Here is an 18,173-nt window from a genome sequence, read left to right as displayed (position 1 = left end):
CTGCCTGTCCTGGCAGACCTATTGTCTCAGCTTGCTTCTGCCCCACCGAACTGGTTTCTGCATACCTCGACACGGTTTTATCCCCCCTTGTTCAATCCCTTCCTACCTATGTTCCTGACACTTCTTACGCTCTTAAACTTTTCGATGATTTTAAATTCCCAGGCCCCCACCACTTTATTTTCACCATGGATGTCTAGTCCCTATATACTTCCATCCCCCATCAGGAAGGTCTCAAAGCTCTCCGCTACTTTTTGGATTCCAGACCTAATCAGTTCCCTTCTACCACTACTCTGTTCCGTCTAGCGGAATTAGTCCTTACTCTTAATAATTTCTCCTTTGGCTCCTCCCACTTCCTCCAAACTAAAGGTGTAGCTATGGGCACCTGTATGGGTCCTAGCTATTCCTGTCTTTTTGTTGGCTTTGTGGAACAATCTATGTTCCAAACCTATTCTGGTATCTGTCAACATACATCAAAGTTGCTGGTCAACGCAGCAGGCCAAGCAGCATCTATAGGAAGAGGCGCAGTCGACGTTTCAGGCCGAGACCCTTCGTCCTGACGAAGGGTCTCGGCCTGAAACGTCGACTGCGCCTCTTCCTATAGATGCTGCTTGGCCTGCTGCGTTCACCAGCAACTTTGATGTATGTTGCTTGAATTTCCAGCATCTGCAGAATTCCTGTTGTCTGGTATCTGTCCCCCACTTTTCCTTCGCTACATCGACGACTGCATTGGCGCTGCTTCCTGCACGCATGCAGAACTCGTTGACTTTATTAACTTTGCCTCCAACTTTCACCCTGCCCTCAACTTTACCTGGTCAATTTCCGACACCTCCCTCCCCTTTCTAGATCTTTCCGTCTATCTCTGGAGACAGCTTATCTACTGATGTCTACTATAAGCCTATTGATTCTCACAGCTATCTGGACTATTCCTCTTCTCACCCTGTCTCTTGCAAAAACGCCATCCCCTTCTCGCAATTCCTCCGTCTCCGCCGCATCTGCTCTCAGGATGAGGCTTTTCATTCCAGGACGAGGGAGATGTCCTCCTTTTTTAAAGAAAGGGGCTTCCCTTCCTCCACCATCAACTCTGCTCTTAAACGCATCTCCCCCATTTCACGTACATCTGCTCTCACTCCATCCTCCCGTCACCCCACTACGAATAGGGTTCCCCTGGTCCTCACCTACCACCCCACCAGCCTCCGGGTCCAACATATTATTCTCCGTAACTTCCGCCACCTCCAACGGGATCCCACCATTAAGCACATCTTTCCCTCCCCTCCCTCTCTCTGCTTTCCGCAGGGATCGTTCCCTACACGACTCCCTTGTCCATTCATCACCCCCATCCCTCCCCACTGATCTCCCTCCTGGCACTTATCCGTGTAAGCGGAACAAGTGCTACACATGCCCTTACACTTCCTCCCTTACCACCATTCAGGGCCCCAGACAGTCCTTCCAGGTGAGGCAACACTTCACCTGTGAGTCGACTGGGGTGATATACTGCGTCCGGTGCTCCCGATGTGGCCTTTTATATATTGGCGAGACCCGACGCAGTCTGGGAGACCGCTTTGCTGAACATCTACGCTCTGTCCGCCAGAGAAAGCAGGATCTCCCAGTGGCCACACATTTTAATTCCACATCCCATTCCCATTCTGACATGTCTACCCACGGCCTCCTCTACTGTAAAGATGAAGCCACACTCAGGTTGGAGGAACAACACCTTATATTCCGTCTGGGTAGTCTCCAACCTGATGGCATGAACATTAACTTCTCTAACTTGCGCTAATGACCCACCTCCCCCTTGTACCCCATCCGTTATTTATTCATATACACACATTCTTTCTCTCACTCTCCTTTTTCTCCCTCTGTCCCTCTGACTATACCCCTTGTCCATCCTCTGGTTTCCCCCCCTCCTCCCTTGTCTCTCTCCCCGGACCTCCTGTCCCATGATCCTCTCATATCCCTTTTGCCAATCACCTGCCCAGCTCTTGGCTCCATCCCTCCCCCTCCTGTCTTCTCCTATCATTTTGGATCTCCCCCTCCCCCTTTCAAATCTCTTACCCACTCTTCCTTCAGTTAGTCCTGACGAAGGGTCTCGGCCTGAAACGTCGACTGTACCTCTTCCTATAGATGCTGCCTGGCCTGCTGCGTTCACCGGCAACTTTGATGTGGATAGGCATGGGAGCCCGCGTCGCGTCCAAACAAATCCCAGCGCCACGGTCTGCGCAGCGGTCGCGAAGAGATGAAAACTTTTCCCCAGCCGGTCCGTTGCTCCAGGGTCCTCTTCACCCGGTCGCCCCGGGCTAGGCACTCCGAACGGGAGGGGGTTTCCGCTGTTAAATCCGTCCCCGCTGCCGGCAAAGTCACGCTCGAAGTTTGGCAATCTGCCGGTGACACTCACTGCTCAGCACCAAGAGGCACGGACCGGAAAACTTCACCAACACCATAAGGCCACACTGGGGTTGGAGGAACAACACCTAATATTCCGTTTGGGTAACAGCGATTTCTGAAACTTCCAGTAAATCCTGCACCCACCCACCCCCCGGCCTTCAACATTTCCCAACCCCTCGTCCCTCTCTCATGTTATCTTCTTGCCCACCCATCGCCTCCCTCTGGTGCCCCTCCTCCCCTCCCCTTCTTTCTTCCATGGCATCCTGTCTCTTTCACAATCAATCTCCCAACTCTTTGCTTCATCCCTCCCCTCCAAGTTTCACCTATCGCCTAGTGTTTCTCTCCCCCAGCTTTCAAATCCACTCCTCAGCTTTTTTCCTCCAGTCCTGCCGAAGGGTTTCGGCCCAAAACGTCGACTGTTCCTCCAGCATTTTCTGTGGGCTTCACCGAAACAAATTCTTCCGGACAAGGAAACTGTTCCAGTCCGCTGCCGAGGCGATATTCCACACTCCCAATGTCTCCAAAACAGTTCTTTGCGATTTTGCAGCAAATGTTCAACCTCAGGAGAGAGAGCTCCCACAGTGTGAGCACCCTCCCTCAGTACTGCCCCCCAGTATGACTCACCTCACAACTGCCCCTCCTTCAGTGTGACACTCCTTCAGTGCTGCCCCTCCCAGTGTGACTCTCCCTCAGTACTGCCCCGCCCAGAGTGTGACACTCCTTCAGTGCTGTCCCTCCCAGTTGACTCTCCCTCAGTACTGCCCCTCCCAAAGTGTGACTCTCCCTCAGTTCTCCCCTTCCCAGTGTGACACTCCTTCAGTAATACCCCTCCCAAAGTGTGACTCTCCCTCAGTACTGCCCCTCCCAAAGTGTGACCCTCCCTCAGTACTACCCCTCCCAGTGTGACACTCCCTCAGTACTACCCCTCCCAGAATGTGACATTCCTTCAGTTCTGCCCCTCCCAGTGTGACACTCCCTCAGTACTACCCCTCCCAGTGTGACACTCCCTCAGTACTGCCCCCCCCAACCCCCCCCCCATGCACTGTTCAGTGATTGGAATGCCAGACCTTATGGCTCATTTGTTTCCCACAAAGAATACACAGGACAAAATTTGCACTGTTAGAACAAATAATTAATTAAACTACTGGAAGAAATTGTTTTTAACATGGAATGATTTGGAACATGTTTATAGAATGGGTTTGATAAAATAGCTGTGCCTCCGTCAGCCGAGGAAAATGGACTTCTCCAAACCATCTTCAACTTGAGAATACTCTAAGTGGGAAGAGTAGAACTTGCTCTGGTACTGCGAGTTATGGCGAATATACTCGAGGTACTCTGGCGCCCCTGGGCAAATAACGTTGTCAGCCAGGAGGATTGTTCCCTTTCGAAGCAGGTCACAGTCCTGCAGGTGATAAGACCACAAGATCATTAGACATAAGGGAAAGGTTAGGCCATTGAGTTCGCTCTGTTGTTCGATTATAGCTGAATTATTTTCCCTCTCAACCCCGTATCCTTTGATGTTCGTACTAATCAAGAATCTATCAACCTCTGCTTTAAATTTACCTCCACAACGAATTCCACAGATTCACCAAACCCTGGCTAAAGAAATCCCTCCTCATCTCTGTCCTAAAGGGATGTCCTTGTATTCTGAGGCTGTGCCCTCTGGTCCTAGACCCCCCCACTATAGAAAACATCTTCTCTATATTCACTCTCTCTAGGCCTTTCAATGGTTGGTAGGTTTCAGTGAGATCCCTAACTCCAGCAAGTAGAGCCAAAGTCATCGAATACTCCTCGTATGTTAACTCTTTCAAGGCCAGGATTATTCTGATGAATGACAATAGACAATAGGTGCAGAAGTAGACCATTCAGCCCTTTGAGCCTGCACCGCCATTCTGAGATCATGGCTGATCATCTACTATCAATACCCGGTTCCTGCCTTGTCCCCGTAACCTTTGATTCCCCTATCCATAAGATACCTATCTAGCTCCTTCTTGAAAGCATCCAGAGAATTGGCCTCCATTGCCTTCTGAGGTAGTGCGTTCCACACCTCCACAACTCTCTGGGAGAAGAAGTTCCTCCTCAACTCTGTCCTAAATGACCTACCCCTTATTCTTAAACCATGCCCTCTGGTACTAGACTCTCCCAGCATCTGGAACATATTTCCTGCCTCTATCTTGTCCAATCCCTTAATAATCTTATATGTCTCAATCAGATCCCCCCTCAATCTCCTTAATTCCAGCGTGTACAAGCCCAGTCTCTCTAACCTCTCTGCGGAAGACAGTCCGGACATCCCAGGAATTAACCTAGTGAACCTACGCTGTACCTCCTCCACAGCCAGGATGTCCTTCCTTAACCCTGGAGACCAAAACTGCATACAATACTCCAGGTGTGGTCTCACCAGGGCCCTGTACAAATGCAAAAGGATTTCCTTGCTCTTGTACTCCATTCCCTTTGTAATAAAGGCCAACATTCCATTAGCCTTCTTCACTGCCTGCTGCACTTGCTCATTCACCTTCAGAGACTGATGAACAAGTACTCCTAGATACCTTTGTATTTCTCCCTTACCTAACTCCACATCGTTCAGATAATAATCTGCCTTCCTATTCTTGCTCCCAAAGTGAATAACCTCACACTTATTCACATTAAATGCCATCTGCCAAGTTTCTGCCCACTCATCCAGCCTATCCAAGTCACCTTGAATTCTCCTAACATCCTCATCACATGTCACACTGCCACCCAGCTTAGTATCATCAGCTAACTTGCTGATGTTATTCACAATGCCTTCCTCTAAATCATTGACGTAAATCGTAAACAGCTGTGGTCCCAATACCGAGCCCTGTGGCACCCCACTTGTCACCACCTGCCATTCCAAGAAACACCCATTCACTGCTACCCTTTGCCTTCTATCTGCCAACCAGTTTTCTATCCATGTCAATGTCCTCCCCCCAATGCCATGAGCTCTGATTTTACCCACCAATCTCCTATGTGGTACCTTATCGAATGCCTTCTGAAAGTCAAGGTACACCACATCCACTGGACCTTCCGCGTCTATCTTCCTGATTACATCCTCGAAAAACTCCAATAGATTAGTCAAGCATGATTTGCCCTTGGTAAATCCATGCTGGCATGGCCCAATCCTATCACTGCTATCAAGATATGCCGCTATTTCATCTTTAATAATGGACTCTAGCATCTTCCCCACTACTGATGTTAGGCTAACAGGGTGATAGTTCTCTGTTTTCTCCTTCCCTCCTTTCTTAAAAAGTGGGATAACATTAGCCATTCGCCAATCCTCAGGAACTGATCCTGAATCTAAGGAACATTGGAAAATGATCACCAATGCATCCGCAATTTCCAGAGCCACCTCCATTAGTACCCTGTCCTCTCCAATACAAGCATATCCTTTTTTAAATAAGGAGCCCAAAAATGGCTCACAGTACTCAAAGTGTGATCTGACCAATGCATCAGAAAACCTTCAGCATTATATCCTTGCTTTTACATTCCAGACTTCTCAAAATTAATGCTAACATTGCATTTAGTTTCCTTCGCACCTAGGTGAGCTGGCTGGGTTGAGTGAGTGGCAGGAAATGGGAACAGAGATTTAATTGATGACATTGATTGGGTCACCTCAGGACCCCCATGCCTGCCTTCCACAGATACATTCCCCAGTACTGCCCACACAGAAAGGTCTTCCTCTTCTCTGTCCACCAATAAACTCCCCAGAGCCCCAACACTGTGAGGGATCGCTAACCTCCTCAAACTACCACAAGCACCACAAGCTCCTCCTCATTGGGAGCCTCGCTGTGGCAGGTAAGTGCAGCTAGTTACCTCCAAGAGTTTGGTGTCCTGGGTATAGCTCTCCTTCCAATGGTCCAGAAAGACAAAGTCCAGCTTCTTCACTGCAAACTTTTCTCTGAGCTGTGGAATCAAGTCCCAGGATGAACCAACGAGAAGCTGCACCTGTAACACAGTCAGGGAATTCATGGGCTGGAAACATTAACATCCCAAACGTCCATTGTATCCTGGATAATGGACTACTTGACAGGCAGACCACAGTTTGTGCAGCTTCAGAGCTGTGTGTCAGACATGGCTATAAGCAGATTTGGGGCCGCACAAGCTCCCTTCCTGTTTACCCTGTATACCTCGGACTTTAGATACAACATTGAGCCATGTCATCTGCAGAAATTCCCTGATGACTCAACAATAGTAGGGTGTATAAAAGGAAGACAGGAGGATAAATACAGGGCCCTGGTTTAGGACTTAGGAAAATGGGCAAGAAAGAGACAAAGGAAATATAACTTTGGAAAATGCACGGTCATGCACTTTGGTCATAGAAATAAATGTGCAGACTATTTTCTAAACAGGGAGAAATCCAAAAATCTGAGACGCAAAGAGACTTGGGAACCCTTGTGCAGAACACCCTAAGGGTTAACGCAGGTTGAGTCGGTGGTGAGGAAGGCAAATGCAATGTTAGCATTCATTTCAAGAGGTCTAGAATACAAGAGCAGGGATGAGATGCTGAGGTTTTATAAGGCGCTGGTGAGGCCTCACCTTGAGTATCGTGTACAGTTTTGGGTTCCTCATCTAAGAAAAGATGTGCTGGCATTGGAGAGGGTCCAGAGGTGGTTCACGAGGATGATTCCAGGAATGAAAGGGTTATCATACAAGGAATGCTTGACAGCCCTGGGTCTGTACTCACTGGAATTTAGAAAGATGAGGGAGGATCTCACTGAAACCTTTAGAATGTTGAAAGGCCTAGACTGAGTAGATGTGGAAAGGATGTTTCCCATGGTGGGGGAGTCTAGGACAAGAGGGCACAGCCTCAGGATAGAGGGGTGCCCATTCAAAACAGAGATGTGGAGAAAGTTCTTTATCCAAAGGGTGGTGAATTTGTGGAATTTGTTGCCACATGCAGCTGTGGAGGCCAGGTCGTTGGGTGTATTTAAGGCTGAGAGTGATAGGTTCTTGATCAGACGTGCAATCAAAGGTTATGAGGAGAAGGCCGGGAAAAAAACCATCAGACATGATTGAATGGCGGAGCAGACCCGATGGGCCAAATGGTCTAATTCTGCTCCTCTGTCTTATGGACTTTGTCGAATGGTGCAAGCTGAATCATCTGCAGCTCAACATCAGTAAGGCAAAGGAGACGGTGATGGACTTTAGGAAGATTAAGGCTGATTTATATTTGTGCGTCAAATGTACGCTGCAGATACAGCGTAGCCGCATAACCTACACTGTACTCTACGCCAACCCTACGCCGTAACTATGCGTCACGGCGACGCAGACCGAACAACTGTGATTGGTCCGCTTGGTAGCATCGCATTTCCTCCTACGCTGCAATAGCTTCCCACTGGGCGACTGAAGGGCAGGGAAGGAACTCTGGCTGCAATGCTTTCCATAAAGCTTTACAGACCTCCGAAATTATGGAGGACCCTGTGCTTGATGCTGGTTTGTAGCTAGCTGCTGCAGCCTGTTGACTTCCACCTGAAGCTAAAACTCGAATGGTGATTGCCAGTCTCTGAGTATACTGTGCGTACACTGATGTGAAATAAATGGTTGGAGATGATGAACCAAATCATCAAATCTACCCGCCGACGTCCGAAAATATTTGAAATGCATTTCCTCGTCCATGTCTCTCAGTGGCCGGGCAAGCACAGAAAATTCACCAGTTTCAGTCGCCATTGTTTGAAGTTTGAGTTTCTTCGTGTTGAGTTTCAACATGAAGAAACTCAACACAGTGGCATAGAAACCCCACCGCCAACTAGCGATAATGGCGGTGAATTGCAGACACACCAACGCACAAGTATAAATGCTCACAACGGCGTAGCCCACTTGCGTAGGCTACGGCGTAAGCTCGTACACACAAGTATAAATCAGACTTAAGCCTACACTGCTCCCTCTTACTATTGATGGTGAGAACGTGGATACGGTCGAGGACTTACCTGTATGTGGGGGTGCACAATCTATTCCAGCTGCTGCCATCTGGGAAATGGTACCGCAGCATGAAAGCCAGGACCAACAGGCTCTGAGACAGCTTCTTCCACCAGGCCATCAGTCTGAGGAATTCACGCTGATTTGAGTGTACTCTATATTACATAGACTGTTCTATTTATTATAAATTACTATGATTGCACATTGCACATTTAGATGGAGACGTCACATAAAGATTTTTACTCTTCGTGTATGTGAAGGATGTAAGAAATAAAGTCAATTTAATTCAAAAACCTGGATGACAGACTTGAGTGGAGCACCAACACAGAGACTGTGTACAAGAGGAGACTTCACTTCCTTGGGAGACTGAGGTCCTTTGGAGAATGCAGGTCTCTCCTTCACAGACTGTGGTTTCCAGTACAATCTTCTATGGGATGGTGTGTTAGGGCAATGGTATCAACATGGGTGATGCCAACAAGCTCAATAAACTGATTAGAAAGAACTGTTATAGGAGTCAAACTGGACACACTGGAGGCTGTGTAGAACAAAGACCCCTATGGAAAATCCTGGACAATATTTCTCACCCTCTGCATGCCACCTTGGCTGAACAGAGGAGCAGTTTTAGTAATAGACTGAGACAACTGCACTGCTCCAAAGAGTGCTACATGAAGTCATTCTTACCCTTGGCCATTAAGCTCCATAATGAGTCAACCGATAGCCGGGAAAGTGATGACCTCCACCCCTCCCGTTAGACTGTTATTAATCTCTGTTTATTTGAGCTCTGTTTACCACACCCTGCTATCGTGAACACCCTCTTCAACACTCCCATCACTTCTTACCTGGACAGTGTGAATGTGCACCTATTACTATATAATATTATGGTAATTATTGCACTGCCATCTTATCAGTATGAACTTGGAAATCTAAATCTTGTATTCTTTGACTTGTAAATCTTGTACATCTTATTTTTAAGGTAACTTACTTTTTTTATTCCTTCTCTTCTAATATTTGTATATCTGTTCACTTGTAATGCTAATGTGACACTGTAATTTCCTTTGGGATCAATAAAGTATCTATCTATCTTTCTATTTATCTATCAAACAAACCACTCAATCGACTCTTCTGTACCAAAAGGATAGAGTCAGCTTGGTATTTTTTATCCAAGTTCAAGTTTAATTATCATTACTGTACATTAATATAGCGAAACAAAACAGTGTTTCTCTGGGGCCAAGGTACAAAGCACAGTACCAACAGCACACAGCACATGGCTTGTTTGTTCATTAGGTGCCAAGCCATATAAAGTGGGCGATCATGGTCTTGCCATGACCATGATTGTCCTTGGCAAATTCTTCTACAGAGTGGTTTGCCAGTAACTTTACAAGAGGGGTGTCCCCAGCCATTATCAATACTTTTCAGAGCTTGTCTGCCTGGTCGCATAACCAGGCTGTGATATGCACCGGCTGCCCATATGACCATCCACCAGCTGCTCCCATGGCTTCGTGTGACCCAGATAAGGGGGCAAGCACTTGCCCAACGGTGACCTGCAGGCTAGTGACAGGAAAAGTCTCACAAGTCCTTTAGTAGAGACACATATCACCATCCTACCAGCCAGTACATGAATATAGCCAAACAAAACAACAGTCCTCTGGAGCCAAGGTGGAAAAGACACAACCAACAGCACACAGCACAGAACACACTGCACATAGCACAAAAAGCACAGATGGTTACGATTTCAGAAAAACATACAGTCAGAAAGAGAATAAAATAGTATAGCCAAAGCCCCTGAGTTATCCTGGTCCAGCCTGTCCTTAGGACATAGAACAGTACAGCACTGGGCCGGCTGGTGGCGCAACGACATTGGTGCCGGACCCGGGAGCGGAGGTTCCCGGCTTCGAAACTCATTGGGTCCGCTCCTGAGTACGCTTTCCATCTGTGCCAGGTTGAGTGTCGAGATCGCAACTCGACCTCATAAAAATAAAAGGGAAAAATATGGCGAAATTGTCTGTGTGAGGAGCGGCGTACCACACAGTCTCTCTCTCCCTCGCTCCGCGCCTTGTAAAGGCATGAAAAAGACATCATCACAGGCGCACGGACGGACGCGCAGACGCAGACTTGCACGCACGCAGGCACATGTCAAAAGAAAAAGAACTGTACAGTACAGGAACGGGCCCTTTGGCCCACAAGGTCAGACCATTCGATACAGGGGCAGAATTAAGCTGTTTTAGAGCAGTTTGATCGGCCTGATCGGTGAGGAGTGGCGTACTCCGGCGAAGACTGGCTCTGCGGCCCGTAGTCGGCTAGCAGAGCTGAACCGAATACCCCTGGTCTGATGTCTGATACTCTATGTGTTGCTCGCTCACTCTTTGCTGTTTGCACAATTTGTTCTTTTTTTTGTGTATTGGGTGATTGATGCTCTTTTTAGGAACGGGTTCCCTGGTGTTTCTTTGCTTTGTGGCTGCCTGCCGCAGGATGAATTTCAGACTTGTATTCTGTATACATACTTCAATAATAAATACACATACTTTGAGTCATTGATTGTCTGTCTGCAACACCTCCTCTGCAGTTACTAAATTGCCGATCCCATTGGGAAGAAGGCCTAACAACGGACAGTAACACCCCCCCCCGCCCCTGTGTGTGAGCATACAAGCACACCTGACATCATCCCCCACCCCCCACCCCTGCGGAGCCACTCCGCAAAGCTAAGGGGAAGAAACCGGGTAGGAGCCACAAGATCAAAGCGGCTAAAGGTGACCAAAGCAGAGGCTGGACATGGACCTCAGTGCGATCCCAAAGCACGACCCACGTGACCAAGTGGGAGACAAGCTGAACTCACTTGGAGGCTGCGTCTACGAGGCATGTAGCAATAGATTTGGTGAAGTTGGCATCAAGCAAGTCGCTGCTCCAAGAGGCAAGGGAAGCAGGGAGAAGGGCACAGAGCAGATGGTGCGGAGGTAGAAGAACTGGAAGAAAGCAGTACAGGAGGAGAAGGTGGGCTTGAAGCTGTTGTGGAACAAAATGAAGCAGCAGTTGGCCAGACTGTGAAGGGCAGAGCACATTAGTAAGCACAGGAGGAAGAAGGAGAGAGAGAGAGACAGGGCCAGCTTCTTCAAGAATCCCTTCAAATACATCCAACAGCTGTTGAAGGATAAAAAGAGCAGGAAGCTGGAAGCCTCCAAAGAGGAACTGGAGCAGTACCTCAGGGGGGAGTACAGTGATCCAGCAAGGAAGACTTCCCTTGGATCACCTGGGAATGTTCCACGTCCTGCCCCTCCAACCGTCCTGAGTGTCACCTCCCCCACCAAGCTAAGTGAAGTCATCAAAAAGGCAAGGTCCTCGTTGGCGCCAGGTCTGAATGGAATCCCTTACAAGCTTAACAAAGCTGCCCTCGTGTGCTGAAGATCCTGTGGGATCTAATGAGAACTGCCTGGTAAAATCAACGTCACCCTTGTCACAAAATGCCTTCTTCCTATCCACAACCCCCTCCAGCCCATATACCCCTCCCTGTAACTCTGTTCAGCCTTTACACCTCTTCCGATCTTCCTTCAACTCCTACAGACCTCCGCAACTCCATACCCTGTACAGCCCTCTATATCCTAGTAAACTCCTACACCCCTCCCCATCTTTGTAGCACCTACCACCCCTAGAGTCCTTCATATCTTTGTGACCCCCTCCCTGTCCCTGTGACACCCCTCTCCCTCCCCTACACCGCACCCCATTACTGTGACCTGCTCCAGCCCTGACACCCTTCCCGTCTCTGTGACCCACTCCCTCTTCTATACCCCTCCATATCTTTGTGACCCCTCCATCTCTGTGAGGCACTCACCTACAACCCTCCCCATCTCTGTAACCCCATCCTTCCCCTACAACCCTCCCCATCTCTGTGAATCCCCTCCCTTCCCCTACACCCATCCAATCTCTGTAACCCCCTTACTCCCCTACAACCCTCCCCATCTCTGTGATCCCCTCTCTCCTCTACACTGCTCCCCATCTGTGACCCCTTCCCTCCATATCACTGCGACCCCCGGCCCATCTCTGTGATCCCCTCCCTCCCCCACATCACACATCTCTGTGACCCCTTCCCTCCCCATCTCTGTGACCCACACCCTCTCCTACAACGCTCCCTGTCTCTGACACCCTCCCTCCCTGACAACAGTCCCTGTCTCTGAGACCCACTACGCCCCCTGCAATGCTCCCCATCTCTGTGACCCACACCCTCTCCTACAACGCTCCCTGTCTCTGACACCCTCCCTCCACTATAACCCTTCCCGTCCCTGTGACCCCCTCCTTCCCCACGACTCTCCTATTTTCTGATCCCCAATCTCTACACCCCTCCCTTTCTCTGTGACCCCCCACCAAACCCTAGATACCTCCCATCTCTGTAATTGCCTCTAGGGAAACACCCCTCCCTGTCTCTGTTACCCCCTCAAGCCCCTAAACCCCTCCATATTTCTGAAACCCCTTCTGGTCTTTACACCCCTTTCCATCTCTGTCAGCCCTCCAGCTCCTATCCCCCTCTCAGTCTTTGTCACCCCCCTGTGGCCCCTATCCCCCTCCCATCTCTGTTACCCCTTCCATCCCCCTATCCCCCTCCCAGTCTCTGTCAGACCCTCCAGTCCCTGTCCCCCTCCCAGTGTCTGTCACCCCCCCCCGTGGCCCCTATCCCCCTCCCAGTCTCTGTCAGACCCTCCAGTCCCTGTCCCCCTCCCAGTGTCTGTCACCCCCCCCGTGGCCCCTATCCCCCTCCCAGTCTCTGTCACCCCCTCCATCCCCCTATTCTCCTCCCAGTCTCTGTCACCTCCTGCAGCCCTGACATCTGACCTGGCTTCTGTGTTTTCTTTGTTCCACTCGTCCCATCGCTGCACCTCAATTCTGCGACTCTGAACTCCACTGCCTCCTGCCTCCTCCTCCTCCTCCTGCACCGCTCCCTGCGACCAAACATGGGACCATGGTAGCATATCAGTCATCACAAGGCGATCACAGCTCGGAGCGTCGGAGATTGGAGTTCCGTTCTGGTGCCGTCTGCAGGAAAGTTGGTATCCAGTTTCCTCCCACACATCTCCAGTTTCCTCCCACACATTGGTTCGTGGGTCTGGACGTAATGCTGACTTGGGCGGGTTGCCGGGTGACGCGGCTCGGCGGCCTGCAAGGGCCTGTCGCACACCCTATCTCTAACTAGATAAACCCCTTCTCCCTGGAACCCCTGCTTTAAATTGAGGTGGCTTTACGATGATGTCAAGCTACGATCTCCATCGAAGTTTAAGATGGCGCTGGTGAAGAGCAGCGATGACTTGTTGGTAGCAAATAAAACCATGAATTACTGTATTGATCACACCTTTTCTCAGAAGCAATCAGTGCAACCAATAGCCTGTCAAAGCTGAACGTGCATGACCCGGCAGTTTTGTGGTGTGAACTGTGGTCTCAAAGTGCAGGATGGTTGTGGCGTGGCGGGTAGGGGTTTAATCGAGGTGGCGAGGCCCAGGCCCGGGACGGGAGAATGAGCCAATGTTTGGCCTTTGCTGGAGCAGATTTGGAAGCCATTTGATGTGGCACGGTCGAGGCGGCGGGGTCTGGGCCCAGGTCTGAGAGCAAAGATGACCCACCTTTGGGCAGTTTAAGTGCCGGGCCAGATTGAAAATGTCAGAGTGTGGGGGCCGGTTCAGCTCGCCGATCCTCGAGATTTGCTGGTCACTGTGCTGAACTGAGGCTGTGATCTGCAATGAACAGGCCCGTGGGCCGGCTGCAGTGATGACCGGCTTCGTGGCTGTGGACTCACTTACGTGGACTTCCGTTCCAAATGGTATTTGGGGGCTTTCATTGTTTGGGCAATCTGGGTTTTATTTCCTGCACATTGGTGTTTGAGTATCTTCTTTTAATGGCTTCAGTTGGGTTTGTGGCTGTCTGTAAGGAGACATATCCAAGAGTTGTATAATGTATACCTACTTGGATAATAAATACACTTTGACCTTTGAACTTCAAGGTTGCAGCTCAGATCTATGTAGTTGTTTTTTTAGTTTGCTAGGGGTAGTTTTGGGGGCAGCGAGGGGAGTTAGGGGTCAGAATAGTGTTTAGGGACAGGGAAAAGGGGGGATCAGAGTGACTGAACAGTTGTGCATCGCGTTAAACAAAGGGTCCGTGGGCAGACTTGCTTTGTGGATGCTTTAATTGCTTGCATGATTTGTTTTTTTTTCCGTCTGCACATTGGGTGTTTGACTGTCTTTTGTTAAATGGGTTATTTTGTGTTTCTTTGTTTTGCCTTTAAGGAGACAAATCTCTGGGTTGGATATAGTGTACATACTTTAACAATAAATGCACTTTGAACTTTGAACTGGCTGGAGAATATTTGGTTTGTTCAGAGATGGAGCACGGAAGAGGCCTTCCAGCCTTTCGAGCTGTGCTACCCAGCAACCCCCAGTGTTAACGCTACCTTAATAACGGGACAATTGACAATGGTCAATTAACCTACTAACTTTGGACTGTAGGAGGAAACCGGAAGCCCAGGTATCCCACAGGGAGAACGTACTGACTCCTTACAGAGGGCACCGGACCCTGACATCCCGAGATGACCACCACACCACCATGGTGCCCTAAGACCCCGCTCCGCATTCGAAGGCCAGTGAGGTGGACGTGGGGCTTTAGAGGGAGGGAGGAACGGGGCCTGTTCTGTTCCTGTTGCTTGGTCACATTGTGATCCGCGTTCTGCAAGGCACACTGGGCATGTGATGTTGGCACCAGAATGTGTGGCAACGCTTGCAGGCTGCCCCCAGCACACCCTTGGGCGTGTGGGTTGTTAATATATACGGATTTGAGTCTGCTGAAGAGCCTCGCGGCCCTTTGTCTCACCTGCTCGCCCACACCGGCGTGGGCAATGATCCGTTTTGCCACCCGGGCTGTGTCAGGGTTGAACTCGATGGTGTAGAGTCGCGCCCCGGGCTTCAGCAGCCTGGCAATGCGGACTGTGGAGTAGCCACAGTAGGTGCCCAGCTCCAGCGCTATGCTTGGGTTCACCTCCGTTACAACCTGATCCAGAATCGAGCCTGCAAAGGAATCATGATGAAACCATGAGTTGAAAAGTAAGAAGTTGATGGGCTGAATGGCCTAATTCTGCTTCCTTCTCTCTTTTGGCCCCACCACTGAACATCTCGCTCATGCCCAGCCTCTCTCGGTCTCGTGTCCAGACAATTCTCAAACAAGAGGAAAACAGCAGACGCTGGAAATCCAAGCCACACACGCAAAATACCGGAGGAACTCAGCAGGCCAGGCAGCATCTATGGAAAGGAGTAAACAGTCAATATTTTGGGCTGAGACCTTTCATCAGGACTGGAAAAAAGTCAGAGTAAGAAGGCAGGGGGAGGGGAGGAAGAGGAACAAACTGGCAGGTGATAGGTGTACCGGGACAGGGGGAGGGGTGAAGATCTGCTAAGTGAATTGGTGAAGGTGATAAGGGGCTGGAGAAGGGGGAATCTGATAGGGAGGCCAGAACACCATGGAAGAAAGGGAAGGGGAGGAGTGCCACAGGGAGGTGATGGGTAGGTTAGGAGATAAGGTGAGAGAGGAACACAGAATGGTGAAGGGAGGAAAGCAAAAGAAAGGAAATTACAGACCAGTTAGCCTAAGTTCAGTGGGAAGTGTTGGAGTCTATTATTAAGGATGAGGTTTCGAGGTACTTGGAGACTAATGATAAAATAAGTCAAAGTCAGCATGGTTTCTGTAAAGGGAAATCCTGCCTGACAAATCTGTTAAGAGTTCTTCGAGGAAGTAACAAGCAGGGTGGACAAAGGAGAGGCAGTGGGTGTCATTTACTTGGATTTTCAGAAGGCATTTGATAAGGTGCCACACATGAGGCCGCTTAACAAGATAAAATCCTATGATGATACAGGAGAGATACTGGCATGGACAGAGGAATGGCTGACAGGCAGGAGGCAGCGAGTCGGAATAAAAGGAGCCTTTTCTGGTTAGTGGGCAGCCATCAATCCCAGGGGATCATGGGTTTGCGCCTCCAGCGGACTGTCTCCTCTCCAGGGCGCAAGCCTGGGCAGGAAGATTTGAAGAACCGGCTGCTCCCCATGCAGTGGGTTCCCCCTCTCCACGTCACTGACGTAGTCCAAGGGAAGGGCAAGCGCCGATACAGCTTGGCACCGGTGTTGTCGCAGAGGTTGCCAGAGTGAAGTTGTAAACAACATCAAACTGCCTTAGGGACCCCAGCTCCGGATTTCTTCCTCTGGGTTTACTCCCGAAGCCTTTCCCATGGGTGGGTATGGCCGCAAGGCAGGGGATGTTTAAAATCAGAGTTTTCCTTCTCCTAGGTGGGCAGCCGTCCGAGGCTGACAAGCCCCACCTGCCCGAAGCAACTGGCTTTGAGGCGCCAGTGACCCGCCTTTGACCCTTTTTGTCAGTAGAAACAGTTCTGCCGGGCCTAGTAGCTAAGCCACACATGAAGGCCAAGAGTTGGACTTGGTGTCAGAGGTTGTTAGAGTCACACGCCATTGGGAGCACTTTGTAGGTAGTGGGAGTTTAACCCCACTACCACCCCCAGGTTCTTTGGAACCTTTTTAGGTCTCAGCCCAAAACGTCAACTGTACTTTTCTGGTTGGCTGTTCCTCAGCGGTCAGTATTGGGACCACTACTTTTCATGTTGTTTCTCAATGATTTAGATAATGGAATTGATGGCTTTGAGGCAAAATTTGCAGATGACATGAAGACAGATAGTGCTGAGAAAGCAATGTGATTGCAGCAGGACTTAGACAAATTGGAAAAATGGGCAAGAAGGTGGCAGATGAAATACTGAACACAAAATAATCTGCAGATGCTGGGGTCAGAGCAACACTCACAACACGCTGGAGGAACTCAGCAGGTCGGGCAGCATCCGTGGAAAAGATCAGTCGACGTTTCGGGCCAATCTTTTCCACAGATGCTGCCCGACCTGCTGAGTTCCTCCAGCGTGTTGTGAGATGAAATACTGTGTTGGGAAACGTACGATAATGCATTTTGATAAAAAGAACAATAGTCCAGACTATAACCTAAATGGGGAGAATATTCAAACATCAGAGTGCAAGACTCCCAGAAGGTTAATTTACAGGTTGAGTTTGTGGTAAAGAAGGCAAATGCAATGTTGGCATTTATTTCAAGGGGAATAGAATATAAAAGCAATGAGATAAGACAATAGTCAGGCCACACAGAGTATTGTCAACAGTTTTGGGCCCCATATCTCAGAGGGGATGTGTTGTCATTGGAGAGAGTCCAGAGGAGGTTCACAGAAACACTCCTGGAATGAAGGGGTTAACATATGAGGAGCGTTTGGCAGCTTTGGGCCTGTACTCACTGGAATTTAGAAGAATGCAGGGGAACCTCATTGAAACCTACTGAAAGTTGAAAGGACTAGATAGGGTGGATGTGGAGAGGATGTTTCTTACGGTGGGGGTATCCAGAGCTAGAAGACAGCCTCAAAATTGAAGGGCAACATTTTAAAACAGAGGCAAGGAGGAATTTTTTTAGCCAGTGAGTTGTGAATCTGTGGAATGCTCTGCCACAGACTGCGGTGGAGGCCAAGTCCTTGGGTATATTTCAGGCAGAAGTTGATCGTTTCCTGATCGGTCAGGGCATCAAAGGATATGGCGAGAAGGCAGGTGTATGGGGCTGAGTGGGATCCGGGATCAGCCATGAAGGAATGGCAGAAAAGACTAGATGGGCTGAATGGCCTTATTCTGCTCCTATGTCTTATGGTCTTTTGGCCGTATAACTAACTTCACTCTCCTAAAGATTGTCTTTTCAGCGGCGCTCTGTTTCTTTCGGGATAGCGCCTTTGGACCTGGGTCGAGTAGCATCAGGTTTGGCAGGTGTCTTGTCAAAGATACGTTCTCTGT

General features: G+C 49.4%; 1 protein-coding gene across 2 annotated transcripts in view; it reads right to left on the bottom strand.

Annotated features, from left to right (window-relative positions):
- Positions 1–3,500: 3,500 nt before the first annotated feature.
- The window catches only part of LOC134339150 (catechol O-methyltransferase A-like), a 38,195-nt gene continuing 23,522 nt past the window's right edge, over positions 3,501–18,173 (bottom strand). For both annotated transcript variants that reach the window (XM_063035520.1, XM_063035519.1), the window contains exons 3-5: positions 15,154–15,347; positions 6,211–6,342; positions 3,501–3,784 (exon numbers count right to left, since the gene is read on the bottom strand). In XM_063035520.1, coding sequence (XP_062891590.1) covers positions 3,605–3,784; positions 6,211–6,342; positions 15,154–15,347 — 506 coding nt within the window. In that variant the 3' untranslated portion in view covers positions 3,501–3,604. The remainder of the gene's footprint in view (positions 3,785–6,210; positions 6,343–15,153; positions 15,348–18,173) is intronic.

This window comes from Mobula hypostoma, chromosome 28 (assembly GCF_963921235.1).
Source record: "Mobula hypostoma chromosome 28, sMobHyp1.1, whole genome shotgun sequence".
Taxonomy (NCBI): Eukaryota; Metazoa; Chordata; class Chondrichthyes; order Myliobatiformes; family Myliobatidae; genus Mobula; species Mobula hypostoma.
The sequence above is the reverse complement of the archived record's forward strand: the minus strand, read 5'-3'. Positions and strand labels throughout refer to the sequence as shown.